Source organism: Myotis daubentonii, chromosome 1, assembly GCF_963259705.1.
Source record: "Myotis daubentonii chromosome 1, mMyoDau2.1, whole genome shotgun sequence".
Taxonomy (NCBI): domain Eukaryota; kingdom Metazoa; phylum Chordata; class Mammalia; order Chiroptera; family Vespertilionidae; genus Myotis; species Myotis daubentonii.
The window spans coordinates 108,078,325-108,096,197 of record NC_081840.1 but is presented as its reverse complement, the minus strand read 5'-3'; the positions used below and the strand labels follow the sequence as shown (position 1 = coordinate 108,096,197).

At 54.8% G+C, this 17,873-nt stretch overlaps 1 protein-coding gene across 2 annotated transcripts in view; it reads right to left on the bottom strand.

Moving 5' to 3' along the window:
• Positions 1-438: 438 nt before the first annotated feature.
• CSPG4 (chondroitin sulfate proteoglycan 4) overlaps positions 439-17,873 on the bottom strand; it is a 38,039-nt gene continuing 20,604 nt past the window's right edge. For both annotated transcript variants that reach the window (XM_059656212.1, XM_059656215.1), the window contains 8 exons: positions 13,505-17,032; positions 11,877-12,359; positions 11,366-11,542; positions 9,606-9,804; positions 9,390-9,524; positions 9,112-9,278; positions 5,392-5,575; positions 439-5,094 (listed from right to left, as the gene is read on the bottom strand). In XM_059656212.1, coding sequence (XP_059512195.1) covers positions 3,272-5,094; positions 5,392-5,575; positions 9,112-9,278; positions 9,390-9,524; positions 9,606-9,804; positions 11,366-11,542; positions 11,877-12,359; positions 13,505-17,032 — 6,696 coding nt within the window. In that variant the 3' untranslated portion in view covers positions 439-3,271. The remainder of the gene's footprint in view (positions 5,095-5,391; positions 5,576-9,111; positions 9,279-9,389; positions 9,525-9,605; positions 9,805-11,365; positions 11,543-11,876; positions 12,360-13,504; positions 17,033-17,873) is intronic.

Sequence of the window (17,873 nt, the reverse complement as noted above, 5' to 3'; positions counted from 1 at the left end):
TACTTTCTATTGGAGGATGATGGTTCTAGGTCTGTGGGTTCCACAGCTCCAATAGCAACTTCATTTAAAGGGCCAACTTGTAGAATGAGGAGAGGGGCTCAAAAAGAGCCTATTATTTGGTACCAAAGAGGTTAAACCATTTGATCTGGGCCTCTCTGGAGCCCCCTACTCTGCTCCCCACTGCCCTCTCCACTACAACCCCTCCCACTGTGGGGCACTTCCCAGTTCTGCTGGTGTCACTTGGGTCTCTGGATGAGCAAGGCATCTTGGTCCTTGGCTCATTGTGGCCAGCTCCTGGGATTGTGGGAAGGCCACAAGAGCATAAATCTCCAGTTTGTGTGTGTATGCATGTATTATGTAGGCAGCTATTTATCTCTGTACTGTGTGTCTGAAGATCTGAAGATGCACAGCTGTTTGTATAAGTGCACAGTGTGTGTGTGTGTGTGTGTGTGTGTGTGTGTGTGTGTGTGTATGTGTATGTATGTATGAGAAAGAGGGTCAGAAGCTCCCAGACATTCCTGATCACTTATATACAGGTTGGCTTCTATCCTCAATGCCTGGGAGGAGCTGGCTCCTTAACAGGAAATGGTGGATTATTTTGTAAAGTGGATAGCAATCCCCTTAAGCCTCAGGGGCATATCTGAAATCTGCAAGATCCTGGCATAGTTGCTCACACTATTCCCCTGGTGCCAGCCCACTGTCCAGCAGAGGCTTAGAAGAGCCAGAGTAGACACTGGGGGCAGGTCAGGCTGGCCTGTAACAGAGAGGGTTTGGTCAATCCTCTGGGGAAATTCAAGCTGAGGCCAGATCCTGCCTGGAGAGTCTGTCACCTTGTCTCGGCTTACAGTTCCAGGGAAATTGCTTGCTCTGGGTGGAGGCTGGCCCCAGATATCAGGGCCCTGAGGATCCAGCCCTGGGTTTCTGGGAGAAGCAGAGCAAAACATGGGGTGTGGCATAGAGACACCCTTGGCAGGGCCCTGCATGAGGCTGGCCTGGAGGGTGCTGAAGAAACCGGAAAGTCAGACCAGGATTAGAGCTCTGGGTATGAAGGGATCTCTGTGGGGGTCTTCACCTATGGGTCCTGGCTATCCTATAGGACAAGCTTTTCCCTGTGGCAACAAGAGCTGGCTGGGCCTTCTGAGAGAGTGAAGAGGATCTAGGTGGCTGGATATAAAGGCATTAGAAGGAGGGGTGGTCCAGGGGCAGCTAGTGAGGAGAACGGGATCTCCTCTCTTGTCTTGTTTCTGGTTTAGATGTTACAGATGTTGAGGCACAGGGAAGAGGTGACTCAAACACAGGTCAGCTTCCAAAGGCTGGTTGGGGCTCTCTACTCCCAATCTGGCTGTGCTCAGGCCTCTTCCCCGCTACTCCAGAGCTCAGACACCTCTCATGCTTCTTCTGAGGACATTAACCTGGGGTATCGCCTGGGGCCCAGAATCTGTCTCCATTTCCCCCAATTCTGGGAGACCCTCCAAAGGGAAAGGACCAGAGGGTGGTGGCTCCTCAGGAACTCATTAGGGGCCTTCTTGAGACCCCGTGTCTCTAACCCACCCCTAACCAAATGACAACCCCGTGGGCCGCACACAGAAATAGCTTGCAGAATCCTTGCTGCTTACTCAGCTTTTGAGGAGCACCCTTGATCCTCTTGTTGGAAGGTTAGAGGCCAGTAGAAATCTTCCTTATGAATATCTCCATGGAGCTGAGAGCAGGTGTCTAAGGTGGTTGTGTCTCAGCTTTCCCATCACCACCAGGGCCCAGCCTTGGGGTCCTCATGTCTCCCTTACTCTCCTCCCCTTTGGTGCTCTAACCTCTTGAGAGGTGGGTGGAGAGGGATAGGTCTGTGGAAGCCAAAACTCAGAGTAAGACATCTAGGTCTGGGCACTGACTATCTCTTGGTTTCCTTTTTTGCTTTAAGCTCTTTGGAGAGAGCCTAGCCTACGTGTACTAAACAAAAGGGCTTTGGTCCCATCCCACAGAAGAAGCAGAGATCTGGAAGGTCCCAGGAGGGGGAGGTTCAGGGCTCCTGTGGCCTTGGCCACCCTGCTGGCTTGGGGACCAGGGGAGTGCGGGCTGATGTGGACAAAGGCCCAGTGCACAGTCAGACAAACAACACACAGCTGTCTAGAACAGTGATGGTGAACCTTTTGAGCTTGGCATGTCAGCATTTTGAAAAACCCTAACTTAACTCTGGTGCCGTGTCACATATAGAAATTTTTTGATATTTGCAACCATAGTAAAACAAAGACTTGATTTTTGATATTTATTTTATATATTTAAATGCCATTTAGCAAAGAAAAATCAACCAAAAAAATGAGTTCGCGTGTCACCTCTGACACGCGTGTCATAGGTTTGCCATCACTGGTCTAGAACCTCTGAAGCACCGTTTATCTAGGCCCCATGGAGCCGAGTGTCCCAAACTGCCTGCCCTCTAGTCCTCAGGGGATCACAGGCATTACAGTGCCCATGGCCTCAGACCCTGCATGCTCCCCAGCCCAACCTGTTTCAGGGCCACACATGCATGCTTGCTTAGCCCTCATCCCATGCAGGTGGAAATGAATTGGCCCCAGACCCTCCTCCATCCCACATGGCCAGGGACTCCATCAATCTGGGCTAGCTTAGCACGTTAAATACTTTCCTTGCAATATCCCTTAAATAAACCCATCCCCAGAGCAACCCGCCCACCTTGCACTCTGAACATATTCTATTGGCTTCTGCTTTCCAGAGGGTGGAGGGACTCTCTCTTCCTCCGCTCCAGGGAATACCATTTCCCTAAAAGACCAGTGGGAAACATTTTTCTCTCAACCCTGGGGCAGAGACAAGGGGAGGCCTGACTTGGAGGGACCACCTAGGAACCCTGCCTGCCCCTCCCTTTCCTTTCTTTGCCTTGCTCTTAAGAAGGTTAGGGGTGACTCACCCAAGGTCACAGACCCAGTACCCAGAGTCCTGACACATGTAGGAGGTTGCTCTGGTTTTGATAGCCTAAGGTTTAGGTCCTAAACTAGCTCCAGGGCAGGGGACTGACCTCCCAAACCTGCCTCTGTCCTTGGCCCCTTGTAGTTCTCCAGGCATGGAGTGAGCTGGGGAGATCCCAGTTTCTGACTCCACTCTGTCCCAGACCCCTGAAACTTCCTCCCAGCACCCTCCATCCCTGGTGTCCTCAGGTCTTTCTGGCTCTGTGGACACTCAGACAGTACCAGGGCATGGGAGCAATGGGGCCTAGGCCTGAGCAAGCCTGTCCCTGGCCTGTCAGCGTCTGGGCCAAGGACAATCCTTATACCCAGTACTGGCCATTTTTGAGGGCAGGGTTGGATGTCCTGCAGAACTGCAGAAGCTCTGGGTCCTGATGGCCCCCTAGTGGGGGCCTCTGGCCAGGCACAGCTGTGAGTGGGATGGTCTGGCCAGGCTCCATCTTGCGGAAGGTCTCCGTGTCTCCGTCTCGGGCCAGGCCATTGCGGGGCTTGGCTGTCAGCACCTGGACGTGGTGTTTGCCTGTCTTATTGCGTTTCCGGAGATAGAAGAGCAGGGGCAAGATGAGTGCCAGGAGCAGGAGGACCAGGCACACGGGGATGATGACACTGAACATGTTGTCCTCGAGGAAGCCCAGGAAGCCCCCTCTGGCCACAGGTGGCACGGGGCTGGAGGCTGTTGGCCGTGGCTCACCAGCTGGAGGGCTGCTCTCTGGCCTCCCTGCTTCTGTCTGAGCAGCCTCAGGGAGACTGAGCAGGGCCACGCTGTAGGACTGGGCCGCATTGTAAGGCTCAGTGGCAAAGTCCAGCGAGGCCACAGCAGGTGGGACACCTCTTGCCCACAGCTCAAGAGTGAGACTGTCACTTGCGGGGCCAGGGGACCTACTCTCTGGCCTGCCTATCTCCAGCCCAAGCCTTCCATCCTCAAGGTCCTGCTGTGTAAACTGCTCCACAGGTTGGCCGTCCCTGGGCATACGGACCACACGGCCATGCCGGGGTCCTACCAGGAGCCGGAAACAGGGTACACTGCCTGTGTGGTTGGCCAACTCACCTGCATCTAGGATGGTGGAGTCCAGGCGTAGGGTGGCACCCTGGGGCCACGGCCCACCTGCCCACACATGCAGCAGAGCCCTCACAGTGACATTCACTGTGGCTGATGTATTGGCACCTCTGGCCAGTGCCAGGACATTGAAGTGGTCGTGAGAGGAGGAGAAGTTGGTGAAAGCAAAGACCACCTCACCCTGGTCTACCTGGACCTGGCTGAAGGCTGTGGCTGGCTGCCCTCCCACCAGGAGATGCCCATGCTGAGGCCCCTGGGTGAGGTGGTATGTAGCGTCTGGCTCCTCCTGATCTGAAACCACCCGGAGCTGCTGCCGGCTCAGTGAGGAGTGCCCTAAGGCTTGGGGCACCTCTAGGGGTGCCTGTAGCTGCACCTCAATTGTCGATGGCAAGACATCCACGGCCAAGGACATGGACAGAGGTGGACTGGCCCCATCAGACACGCTCAGCTGGAAGATGCCTGCCACACTGCTCCCATTGGCCACGAAGGCTAGCCGCCCTGCATCCACATCGCCCTGGGTGAAGTGCCTCACAGGACCCGCACTGGCCCCTGCCAGGCTCAGGAAGCCATTGCCGGGTGCTCGTTGCACCTTGAACTCGATCTCCTCGGGAGCTGAGTCTGGGTCCACCACACTCAGCTGGGCCCTGGAGATTGAGGCGCGGGAGCCGCGGGTGAGCCGGAGTGGAATGGAGGCCTGTGGCAGAGGTGGCCGCTCATTCACATCTCGCACCGTGATGGTGAAGGCCTCTGAGGTTTGGGGTCCTGCCAAGGGGGCCCCTGACATCCCCTGGAGGTGGGCATGAAAGCGGAAGCCATCTGGCTGAGTGCCCCCACCACCATGGGCATACACCAGCTGCCCTGAGGCCAGCTGGGACTGTAGGAAGTGGGGCTGCCCAGCATGGAGGGGCTCCTCAGACAGCAGCAGCTGGCCCCAGGCAGGGAACTGTGTGACCTGGAACAGCACATCGTGCTCTGGGCGCTGGGATGACAAAACACTGGCCAGGAGGTTGGAGGCGTCAAGGGCAGCCCTGGTAATTTTGGCTCGCTGGCCTTCAGAGACCCAGAGACCTGCAGGTAAAACACAGGCTATTAAGGTTCAGTCCACGCAGGTAAGAGCCATGGACCTTCAGCTGGGGCCCCCAAGGCAAGATTTGCCTCCCCCCTCAGACCAGGTATCCCAGGATGGGGTTCAGAGTTCTCAGGAGGAACAAGGACCATGTCTCCCCTCTGACCTCAAAGCCTCTCTATCTGCCCACCCTCTCTATAACATCCCAGGTCCTGGGGGTTGACCCTGGTCTTTAGTCCACTCCTCTCTGGGCCTCTCCTAGTGTCCTCCTAACTTTGCCAGCCTATCATACTGTTCACCTTTGTTCCTCCAGAGACGGCTGGGGCGCTGGGGACAGGCAGCCTCAAAAGATACAGCCACAGCAAGGGTGGTGTCTACATCAGGAGCAGGAGGTGAGGCCAGACGGAGCTTCAGAGTGTCATGGGCCTCCCAGAAGGGCTCAGCAGGCATCTTGTGCTCATATAGAACATTCCCGGCATACACCTGTGGGAGACCACCACCGTTGGAACAAGGCAGGTCCAGCCTCTGTGCCCAGCAGCTCCCTCCCAGGCTGGCATCTCCCTCAGACCATCCCTGGATTATAGTGATAGCCTCCTAGCCTTATTCTAGGCTCTCCCAGTTGTGCCTGTAATGTGCACCTCCCAGAGGTGTCTGTAATGTGCACTCTCACTGTCTCAGGGGCTACCACTAGGCAGTCATATGGCAGACCCAGGCTTTGCCACCTTGGGCAAATCTCTGAGCCTCTGGGGAAAGCAATATTCTACCTTATTTCTCTCTCAACAGAGGTCTTTCCTCTTTTGCACTGATCCTTGCCCCTCTGGCCTACTGAGTACACCTCTTACCATCTCCCTTTTTTTTCATATGGTGTCAATTTTGCCCCAAATGGATCATTCCCATCATTATGCAGCCATATTATTCTTTCTTCCACCTTAAAGAAAAAACTTGACTTCATTTTTCCCACAAACATTTGCCACCTTCCCCTTGTTGTTCTTTGTAGCAAACTGCAAAAAGAGTAGCTTACACTGCCCAGCTGGCATGGCTCAGTGGTTGAGTGTAGACCTATGAACCAGGAGGTCATGTTCAATTCATGGTCAGGACACATGCCTGGGTTGCGGGCTTGATCCCCAGTAGGGGACCTACTGGAGGCAGCCAATCAATGATTCTTTCCCATCATTGATGTTTCTATCTCTTTTTTCCTTTCCCTTCCTCTCTGAAATCAATAAAAATATATTTTTTAAAAAAATAAAAAATAGCCCACACTCCCCCCATGATGTCCTAAGTGTACTCCACCCAGGCTTTGCTCCTATTCTGGCCAGGGGCACCAGTGGCCTCCGTGTTGTTAGATCTAATGGTGGGTTGTCAGGCCTCATCTTGCCTTGGATGTCATATGTGAGCATCCCTTCCTAATGCAACTTTCTCCAGGATGGCCCTCTGTCTTTGTTTTCTTCCTACCTCAGTAGTTGCTTTTTCACAGACTCTTTTGGTCCCTCCTGTTCTTCCCAACATCTATGATTTGGCCTTGAGATTCTTCTCCATCTACAGGCAAGCCCAACTTGCTCTCATTTAGTCCTCAATGCCAGCTATGTGGTGATCCGCTTATGTATACCTCCCACTCAGACTGCTCTCTCTGGAACCCCAGCCTCTCATATCTACCTGTGTCCTTGGCAGCTTCTTGGGGATGTATAGTGGATATCTCAAACTCTGCATGCACCATGCAGACTCCTGGCCTGCCCCCCTTTCTATCTTCCCAATGCAGAAGATAGCAGCTCTGTTTTTCTAATGGCTCAGGCCAAACTCCGGCATCATCCCTGACTTCCCTCCTCTTCCCACACCCCATCATCTGTGGCCTGGATTATGGTGATAGCTCTCCTAACTATGGCCTGCTTTGGCCCCTGCTCCCCTCCTCCTACAATTTATTCTTAATACAAAACCAGAGTGAGCTTTTAAAAAGTAAGATCATGTCACTCTTGCTCAGATTGTGCAATAGCTTATCATTTGACTAAAGAGACCCCATTGTGACCCCATTACTCTTTCGACTTCACCTATGACCACCCTTCTTTAGCAAGTCCAGTCCAGCCAACCTGCTGCTTGCTAGGACTGTCTGCATGTTAAACACCAGGTATATTCTTCATTTCCATAAAGAAGTTCCTCTCCCCTTCTGATCCTAATGTGTTCTCTTGGCTTATCTTTTGTTTTCTCCTTTTAGAAGACACAGAACTATTTTCATTCACTCAGAAGAAAAGGACTTGTGCAATAGCAACATGGAAACTGATTGGTGTGGAAGACTTTAGGAGAGAAGGGTTGTGATGACTGGGGAGCACAGCCTAATTAAAAGGGTGGTTGCTTCTCATCTGATTGCTGTAAGAGGGAACACAGGCCTTTTATAAAACTGGAAATTAGCTTTCTTTAATTGAAATTTTCTAAAGGTTGTACGTTGACCATTAATTAAAAAAATATTGAATACATTGTGCAGGCTGTTGACCAGATGTGGCCTGCAAGGACAGCCAGGTGTGACCTTTGGCCTAGGCTGAAGGGTGGGCAGGAAGGAAATGAAGACCCCTGGGAGTGAGGGTGGGAGGCTGAATGCCTGGGCACAGGAACATCATGGGTGGGAGGGGTCTGCTTGAGGGTGGGGCAAATCACAAGCAGAGTGGAGAGGGTCCCCAAGCTCTGGGAGCAAGCAATGTCCTCTAGGGAAAGAAACCTTGGACTAACAGTCAGAAGGCACAATCCTGGCTTTGCTTCTTACTAGCCACATGCTCTGATGTTTCACCTGACCTCTGTGACCTTTAGATTTCTTATATGCAAGATGGGGACACCTGTTCCCTGACCCACCCAGCTCAGAGTATTGTGGGGCAGTGGTGGATGTCAGATATCACCAAGTCTTCCTCAGCCCCCTTCCTCAAAGGCAGATGGGTCTCTGCCATGCTTCTCTGCATGGCACTGCCAGCTCACCCCTTGTTGACTGTTCAACCTGGTCCTTCAGATTACTGGGATGTGGGGAGAAGCACTGTAGGGTGGGGGCAGGGCTCAGGAGGCCTAGTCTATTCCCTCCCACTTCCTGGGCATCTGATGATAAAGGATCCCAGGGACTCAGGTGCACAGCTGTTGCAGCCTCCAGTCTACTGAATATTTCATTATAGGGAGGGGCAGGAAGAGGGCCATAGCAGAAGCCAGGGCTCCAAGAGAACCAAGAACCCAGGCCTAGTGGATGTTGATATGAGAGACCCAAGAAACCTTTCCCACTACCATTAAAGCTCTCCTTTCCTGAGGCCTAAAAGCTCCCTACCTGCTCTGTCTTTGGGAGAACCAAGGCTGCCCTGGCACCTCTTGCACATAGAAGGGGTGTTAAGTGATGGCTGCTGGTACTGGTACTGTTAGCACAGAGCTCTGTGATCCCAGCAGCCCTGTAGTCTGAATGTTTACTGTTAGCCTCTGCTGTGTTTTAGGACAGTCAAGCCCTGAAACTGCAGTGATGGACAGATGGCAGCTCCACTCCCCACTGGACCTACTCAGCTGCCTTCTGTCCACTCATGTGCTCCCAGGACCCACTCTGCTTCTTGCTGGCTCCTGACCTGAGACCCAAGCTCATACATCTGTCCACAGGCCCAAATTGTCCAGGGGAAGCCTCCATTCAGGGCTGCCTTCATCTCAAACTCCATCCCCTGAACCAAACAATGCCCCTCACCAGCCACTGGGGTGTACTAATGTCCCCCAACCAGTGCACACTTTCTAGCTCCTAGGGTTCAACTTCATTTTCCTTCTGGAAGCCAAGTCCCAGGACCTGATCCCTGTTCTGAGCTCCTTGACCTCCTGCATCCTTCTCTCTCACCATGGAACACTAAGTCCCATTTGCCTTAAGGGCCTAGTGGCTCCTGGAGAGCAAGGCATGCATGGCCTGGGTCATAAGAGGTTCAGGGAGTGTGCTGCCAACTATGCTGGATCTGGTACCCATATCCATGTGTGTCCATGGCAGAGTGGGCCACCTAAGATGTGGCTGTAGAGAGTTGAGGCCTTACCTCAGCCTGAGTGAAGTTCATCAGGGCCTCCTCAGTGCTGCCGTGCTGGGTGTGGAATAGCCGGCCAAGCTGGGGGCCCTGTACCACCCAATAGAGCAGATGGTGAGGGTCGGTGCCTGTGCTGGAGGTGGCTCTCAGGTTCTGGCTGCTAAGTGGCTGTACAGATCCTATGAGAGGCAAAAAGGGCCTGTCAGACTCAGACCAGGGGCCAGGCAAGGCCTGTGACTTCTGGAGAGGCAGCATGACCCTGGTGTGCCACCCATACTTGACAGACCCACCTGGGCAGACAGTTAGTGTTCGGCTGCCCTCCAGTGAAAGGAGTGGCTGCTTCTGGGCCATCACGTGGAAGAAGTGTCCAGGGGAAGTGTGCTTGCCATCAGAGAGGCTGAAGCGGAAGCCTCCATCCAGGGCTCCTGAGGGCAGATGTGGAATTGGGTATCACTGGCCCATGCTGGTACCCTCTCCTCAGGGTGTCCCCACATCTCAGCACCCACCTCTGTGTGAGAACAGCACAAGCCCACTGTCCAGCTGGGCCTGTGTGAAGTTGTGGGCCTCGGTGCCCAGTGTTGCCTGGAGCACTACTCGTCCATTGCTGGGCTGCTCGATGGTGTAGACCAGGTCCTCGGGCTCTGAGTCGCCGTCTGTGCCCTTAAGGGCTGCCACAGGGATGGGCACAGTGCCCCCCTCCCACATCTGGGGACACAGGCCTGTGAAGGTTCTGCCCCCACCAATGGCCATTCTGGGCTTGTCTGCACAAAGGGTCCCACCCTATTCACCTTTCTCTGTTACCCTAGGGACCCCAGGCCCAGGCTCCCTGCTCCCATCTGCCCTAATCCTGACTGTCCCTCAAGGACAGCTCATGTCCCTCTACGTCGGGAAGCTTCCAGCTCTCACTCTCACAGGCTTCTCACCTCCAGAACCCTCCAAGCCTGGCCAACAGCACTGCTTAATCTGGTTGTCTCACTGGCAGGGCAGTGAGTCTGGGAAGCAGGGGCTGGGAACAGTAATTTCGCCTGCCCAGGATACTTAGAAATGGGCTCCCCTTCCAGAAGAGGGAGGGGATGGGAGGCAGGGACAGCTGGAGAGGCTGATGGTTGTCCACCACCCTGAAGCACTGAAGCAGCACTGGGAATAGGGCAGTCACAAGCCTCAGTGGGTGGGTGAGGCCTGCCTGGATGCGGACTGCCCCTCCCTATGCTCAGAGTGAAGGGGAACCTCCCTCAGCCCTCCTACCTGCCAGCAGGGCAGGATACCATTCCCAGAGTCCTGTTACATGCCCTGCTGTGTCAACAACTTGTGAGCAGTATTGGGGAGGGGCTTCCAAACCTGGAGAACTAAGGTCTCTGGGATGCCTGGACTCTCTCTCCCAGCCCCAGCTGACCCCTGCCAGAGCTCTAGAAGGAAGACAACTATGGTTGAAGGCTCCTGGCATGAACACAGTGGACAGCACCACCTGGTGGCTGAGCTTCCACACAGTACCACCTGACTATTCCCTGGGGGTGAGGGGTGGGGGACAGGGGGTGGGGTAGAGTGACAGCTCTTAGCCTATACCCTACCTTTTGCTGGTCTCCCTACCACTGAGCAGTAGCACATCCTATATCACAAAAATGCCCAGTGCTCATGTCACAGACAGCCTGTCAGCCCTCTTTCGAAGCCTCCCATGTCTTCTGCTGACCTGGAGTCCACACCCTGTCCATCGTTGTCTTGGTGGGTGAAGCCACACCCTTCCTGTTCCACCAATAACTAGTTTTGAGACCGTAGAGAAGTTTTGTCACCTGTCTGGGCTTCAGCTTCCACCTCTGCTGAATGGGGGCACCACTGTTGTGCCCCATGTGGGGGCAGGGACTTGGGGAGCCAAGCTGTGAGATTTACTTGCTGGGGGTGGAAGTGGGGAGCTTAATGGCTCCTCACCTGGAGTCCACCCTTAAGGGCTTGAAAGAACTTTCTTCAGGAATTCTGGTCCTAAGCCATAGAAAAACCCTTCTGTTGAGAGTGAGCCCAGGAAAGAGCAGTGCCAAGTGTGGCCATTCACAAGGTTGCCTCCTGTACTTATAAGTGTCCAAGAAGAAAACCTCACACCTGTGTTCTGTTTTCAGCGCAATAGCTCTTCCCTCTTCCCAACAACCTAGTGAGGCACGTGACATTGTCTCTATTATAAGGAGGAGGAAACTGAGGCTCAGAGAGGGGGAAGCTGTATGTTGGGCCTTTCTCCAGGAGGGGGTGGGGGTGGGAGATGGTTCTAGAATGCTCTCACCTGCAGGCCTGTGTTTGTGGTGAGGACAGGGGGTTGGTCGTTGACAGGCAGGATGGTGATGGCAAAGGATACCGGATGGCTCTGGCGGTCCATCTCTGAGGCATTAGCCACTAGGATGAAGCTGTCTGTCCGTGTCTCGCTCCCATCATGAACATAGTGGATCAGCTGTTCTTTCACCTGCAGGTCGGCCCAGGCTGGAGGTCAGGCTCAGTACCCTTCATGCCCTGCCCTCAGATGGGGGAGGAGACTGAGTCCCTTAGCACTTCAGTTTCTGCAGGTGGAGACAGCCCTTTCTCCCCGAGTAAAGGAATGAAGGAGTGAAGGAAATGGGATCGTCATTTCTATCTACCTGGTGAAGAAGGAATGAGGTAAGGCATCTGAAGCAAACATGCTCTGTAAAGGTGGGCTCCATGCCTCCTCTCTTCACACACCCCCAGACTGGGCACCCCTAGGCTCCCTCACTCTGCCCCCAGAACTGGACTCTACCCCTGGGACCTCCCTGACAGCATACCTCTCTCCAGGAGAAGGTGCTGAGGGTCCTGTTTTGAGGGTCGTCTTCTCTCCGCAGAGCCCCGTGCCGGGGTGACTCTAACACCTGCAGGACAAGGCCTGGCAGCATGGGGAAGTAGGGCCCAGTGATGCGGAGCAGCGGAGGGGCCAGGGTGCAGGTGCCACCCTCAGGGACACTGAAGTTCTGTGCCTCCAGTGGGATGGTGGTGGGCAGCACCTCCAGCTCCATGTGGATACCCTCGAGGGGAGCACCCAGGCCTGAGGCCACATCCAGGGAGAAGGTATCACTCCAGAACTCAGGGCGGGAATGCAGGTATAGGACCCTGCCTGCATCCACGGCGTCCTGAGAGAAGCTCTGCACGGGGTCCAAGATGGGTGGCTCGGCTGCAGGGGTGGCATGAGACAACATCACCAGGTAGCCAGCGCTTGGGGGGGTCTTCACTGAGAACACAATCTCTGCAGGTGGCACTGTCTCCTGGGCTGCCTGTTTAACAGAGGGTCACAGGGACTCACCACAGGCGTAGGGGAGGCCGTCATGACCTCTGAGACACACTCCCTGAGATGTACACAATCTCACATCCTCAGATTCAGTGACATAGACATATAATTTTACTAAATACTGACGTGTGACTAGGGACACACAATCATCCCACACGTGTGTACACACATACACACACACACACACACACACACACACACACACACACACACACACGCTGCCCCGCCTCCACTATTGTCACTTCTCACCACCAGAGAGCGCCCCATCCTTCTTGAGGCACAGACGCTAAGACACTATAGGTTCCGTGGGACTTGCAGACCCTGTCTAGATCCAGGGCTTCTGGATGCTCCCTCACCTGATTGTCCACCCCCAAGTTCACATTCCTGATTCTGTGCCTTTGCCTGGGCCTGTAATATGGTTCCCCCCATTTCCTGCTAATTGAAATCCCAGACTCTTCAAAGCCTGGCTGAAATGCTGCCTCCTCCAGAGCAAAGACAGCCTGATGCCAGATATATATAGTCACATTCTGACAAAAGCCCAGACAGCCAGAACCACCAGGGGTTCAGAAATTGACAGTGTAGGAGAATAAGGTCCAGAAAGGGCAAGAGACTGGCTAAGATCACAAAGCAAGTCAGTGGGCTTGCTGGGAGGCCTGTGGTTGCTCTGTGAGGTTCCTGGGGGTTCAGCAGCTCTCTTCAGACCATGAGTCCTAGTCTGAAGTCTAGGAAAAGAGCTGAGGACATGGGAGCCTGAGGACCAGCTAAGCCTGTCTCCAAGGTCTGTAGTCCTCAAAGTTTGTGTCTAAGAAAACCCTCCAGAGAACTTATTGTTACTAGAATACAGATTCTTAGGCTCAATTCTTAGGCTTCAGAGATTTTGTGGCCTGGGAGGGGCCCAGAAACATGCATCGTTAACCACAGCATGTACACATATGGAGGTACACACAATGCACAGGTAGCTTTATGTACAACAAATTCCTCAGAAACTCTTGGGCACACAACATGCATGTGAACAGGAGCATACCCAAGGCATGTACATACACCTGACCCAGAAGCCACCACAGGCATACCGGAAACATCCAAGCACACACAGCATGAAGGCCCATATGCTGCTCATCCCCCAGCCCTTACCTCCAGCTGATCCTTTCTGATCTTAGTCGCCTCTCCCTGGAAGACATAGATCTTCTTGTGCTGGACCAGGTGCAGTGGGGCCAGTGGCCCTTCTAGGGCTATGGTCACTTGTAGGGTGGCCTCCGTGTGCATAGGTCCTGCATCCACAGACAAGGCCAGGGTGTCATGGGGGCTGAGGCTGCCATTGTGGCTATAGAGAACGGCCCCATTCAGCAGATCCTGCTGAAAGAAGGCTGTGGCTGGCTGGCCTGCCCGGAGCAGCTGCCCCCAGTGTGGGCCAGCTGTGACATGATAGTGAACCTCATCCCCACTGCGGATGTCTAGGTTGGTGTCCAGGTGGAGTACAGCTGTGTCAATGGTGCCCTGGCCTCCTTGAGGGACCACGAGGCTAGAGTCATTGGCCACACGGAGGTAGGGCTCTGAAGCCTGCACTTCAAGCAGTGTGGTGGCCTGGTGCTGCCCATCAGACACCTGTAGCTGGATCCAGCCGCGGTCAGCCCCGGAGTGCACGAATAGTACTCGCTTCTTCCTGAGGTCCTCCTGAGTAAAGCGGTAGATGGGCTGCATGGGGTCATCCACAGCCACAATACTGCCAAAGAGGAGGTCCTTGCGGGTCAGCACCAGTTGGGCATCAGTAAAGCCAGAGTCGGCATCGCTAAAGGCCACGTCATCTGTAGTGAGTAGTCGCTGCCCACCCCGGGCTACATGGAAGATGCGGCTGATGGTCTGCATGGGGGCGTGGTCATTCACGGGCTGGATGGCCACTCGGAAGACACCACGTACCTCCTCCCAGGCCATGCCACCGCTGCCCTCCCCCTGGCGGGTAGCTACAAATGGAATGTCATCTTCTGTGGTCTCAGAGTCATCATGCTGGTACACCAGCCGGCCATGCAGTAGGTCCTCATTAGTAAAGGATGTCACCATGATGGTCTTGTCTTGTGTCCCTTGCCATGCCAACCTCCCATGGCGGGGCCACTCCATGACCTCATAGAGATAGTTGGCACTGTTGAGACTCTTGATGAAGAGGTGGTCAGCGGAGAGGATAGCCTCACCACCTTCAGGGACTGAGAGGAGAACATTGGTGAGGACAGGAGCATCTGGGTCACCACCAATATGGATGGGGAAGGTGTAGAGAGGGGAGAAGTGTGGCGGAGCTGTGACACGGAAATGGAAGACATCCTCGACCACCTCTGAGGCACGTGCTGTGGCCCCATAGGTCACCCTACCAGCTTGCAGGTCATCTTGGGTGAAACCCTGACCTTCTGATAGCCGCATGCCCTGGAGTCGCAGATTTCCTTTCCTGGGGGCCTGAACCACTTCATAGTGAAAAGTGGTGGGGCTCAGGCCTGCCTCCTCTATGGTGGCCTCCAAGTGGGCTGTGGTAAGGGCCTCCTGCCGGGTGTTCTGAGTGTGCAGTGGCTCCAGCCGCAGCAGCCACACGGTGGCTCTCTGGACTGTCACAGGGAAGGACAGATTGCTTAGGGTCTCCTGACCCACCTGCACCTCCAGGGTCAGTTTCTCTACCATGTCTTCAGCATGGTGCTGTGGGTCAGTGCTTAGGTACCTCACGCGGCCCTGTTCCACATCCCGCTGGTGAAAGGCCTGTGTGGCCCACCATTCTGCACCCTCTGCCCCGCCTGATCCCTGCTTCTGCAGCTCCCCGAACTGCAGGGCTCCAGTGACTCGGAATAGCACACTCACATCCTGCCCTACAGCATTTGTCTCCACTGACAAGTTGGTGGGCAAGACCAGTGCAGCAGAGCCCTGGGCCAGGCGCAGCCCTGTGTTGTGGCGGATCTGAATGGCTGGCCGGATAGCCACCACCTTCAATGTGGCCAGGGAGCTGGCCTGCTGCCCATCGCTGACCCGGAAGATGAGGTCCTGGGCAGGCCCGCCGCTGTGGACATAGACAAGGCTGCCTGCCTCCAGCTCCCGGCAGGAGAACTCGGTTGCTGGCTCCCCGGGTATGTCTCGGCGTTCCACGGGGCCACTAGCCAGGAGCTGGAAGGTAAGGTCCTTGCAGGGGGAGTCTGGGTCATAGGCCTGGAAAACCTCGGGCCCCAGTGGCTTCTGTGTGTGTTCCAGGATCACCATGAGGCTGCCATGTGGGAAGATGACACGGGGCGGGTCATTGACAGGGTTTATCTGGACAGGCAGAATGTAAGTTTGGCCCCTCCGAAGGCAGGAGGGCACGGGCCCCTGAGCTGTCACTGACACCTCCAGCACCAGCTGGTCGGAGGTGTCCTCAGAGCCATTGTGGACAAAGCGGGCCTTGCGGTTCACCACATCTAGGAGAGTGAACATTTGCCGAGACCGCGCACCCGGAATGTCCAGCTCTAGCTTGCCGTGGCGTGGCCCGCGGCTCACACTGAACAGCACCTGGGATTTGCGCAGTTCAGCCTCTCTCAGGTCCAGGGTGGGTTGCACATGCCGCCATTCAAGCCAGGCTGTGCCACCCTCGGCCACTACCAAGGGGCTGATGGTCAGCAGTTGGGTGAAATTGTCAAAGATAGGAGGCAGCCCAGATTCAGGCACACAGGGCTCAGGCAGCTCCATGGCTGGCCAAACTTCAGGTGCCAGGGTGGAGAAAACTTCGTAGGGGCCATAAGCATCCTCTTCGTATTCATCTTCCTCAGGCTTGCAGCCGGCCACCATGTTTCGAGTCAGCCAAGCCTCCCGGAGCCCCCACCTCTGGCCATTGATGCTGAGGTCCTCCATGCAGCCCAGTAGGGAGACACTGACAACCCCCGTGGCCAGGCCCAGGCGGTGTTCCTGAAGGTGGTGAGAGGCCTCTGCATCTAGCCCCCCGAGGAGAAGACTACCACGTGGCTCCAGGTAGCTGAGGACCCCACGGTTGGAAGTACGTGTTGGGTACTGGTCCACGGAGATTTCCAGCTGGTGAGAATCCATGTGGACACTGACCTCGTGGGGCTGTCCATCGGCCACAGGCACACTGTTGTGGAGCAATACAGTGCCCTTGCCTTTCTCGACCACAGCTCGCAGGTGGCCCTCAAATATATCCAAGTAGATGAAGTCCCCACGCTGACCGCCTGCCTGGAAGGCCAGGGGTGCCTGCTGGCTCCTTGTGATGAGTGTAAACTCTAGGGTGCCTTCATTCCGAGTGCTCCAAGGAGGGAAGGCTGCCAGTGAGTGGGGCCCAGAGAAGCCCAGGGCCACATCATCACCAGCAGAAAACTCTTCAGCACAGCCCTCATGCACATCTGGGGTTAGTGGCTGAAGGAGGCTGTGGCCATTGAGGGTGGCTGCATGGAGGCAACCCCTCAGAGGTCGGCTGGTTCCCCTCAAGTAGGGCAGGCCCAGGCTTCCAGTGCCCCCCACAAAGAGTCCATAGGGGACCTTCAGAGGCCCCCCTGCGACTGGGGTGGAAGTGTTGAGGAGCCCATCTACTGACAACGAGGCCCAGCCATCTGATATCATTAGCCCCACTGTGTGGAGGATGGAGTCACTCAGCAGCATCTCCGATGGGGTCTGCAGCCTCAGTTCCTCCTGGCCTAGGACAAGTCTGACCTGAGGAGAGATGGGGAGTAGGGGAGGCAGCCCTGTGAATCTACCAGTTTTGCTGGAAAAGCATAGTTGGTTCCTAGGGCCTAGGACAAGGTCTTCTCATGCCACTCTCCCTCCTTTCTGTCATCTCTTATTTTCTAAACACTCACCAGAGTGATCCCTATGAGGCCTGGATAGCCTCTGGTCTCTGATATGAGTCAGATGTGGTCCCTATCCACAAATAACTGATATCTAGAGGATGCTCTCCTAGACATTCAATCTGGGTTAAAAAAAAATTTGTTCCCTCTTTCCTTGGCTGGGAGATGCTAGAAAAATTACTTTGGAATATAAAAGATTTCATCATGGGCACCTGGGAACCCCCTGCTGAGGGCCCTGAGTGGGGCAAACATGGAGGGTTACCAAAGCAGCCAGGCTCACTATTCAGGGATGGGGAGCCCAACCAGAGGTTCTGCATTGTGAAGGTTTAGTAAGAAAAGCTCCATGACCTAAAGTGAGGGGAGATCCTAGGGAGAGAAGAGGGACATGGTTTTGACTGCAGGACATTGACACCAAAACTGACTCTGGTGCAGTGCTCCCACAACCAGAAGGCAGAACACGTCTTGGCAGAGTAGGGGAACTGAAAGAGCAGAGCACTATTAATTAGACCTTGGCAGTCCAAGTAGGGAGCACCTCTGTAGGGGTGTGGCCTTATTGCATCTGGCAGAGAGGAAGGGTATCAGGACCAGGCTATAACCAGGCCAGGTTTAACAGTGATATCTTATGGCAGTGAGAAGCAATGGCAGCAGCAGATGGATTGATGTGTGATCAGGCCATGGTCCTATCCTCAGTGTGGCCTGGAATCAGC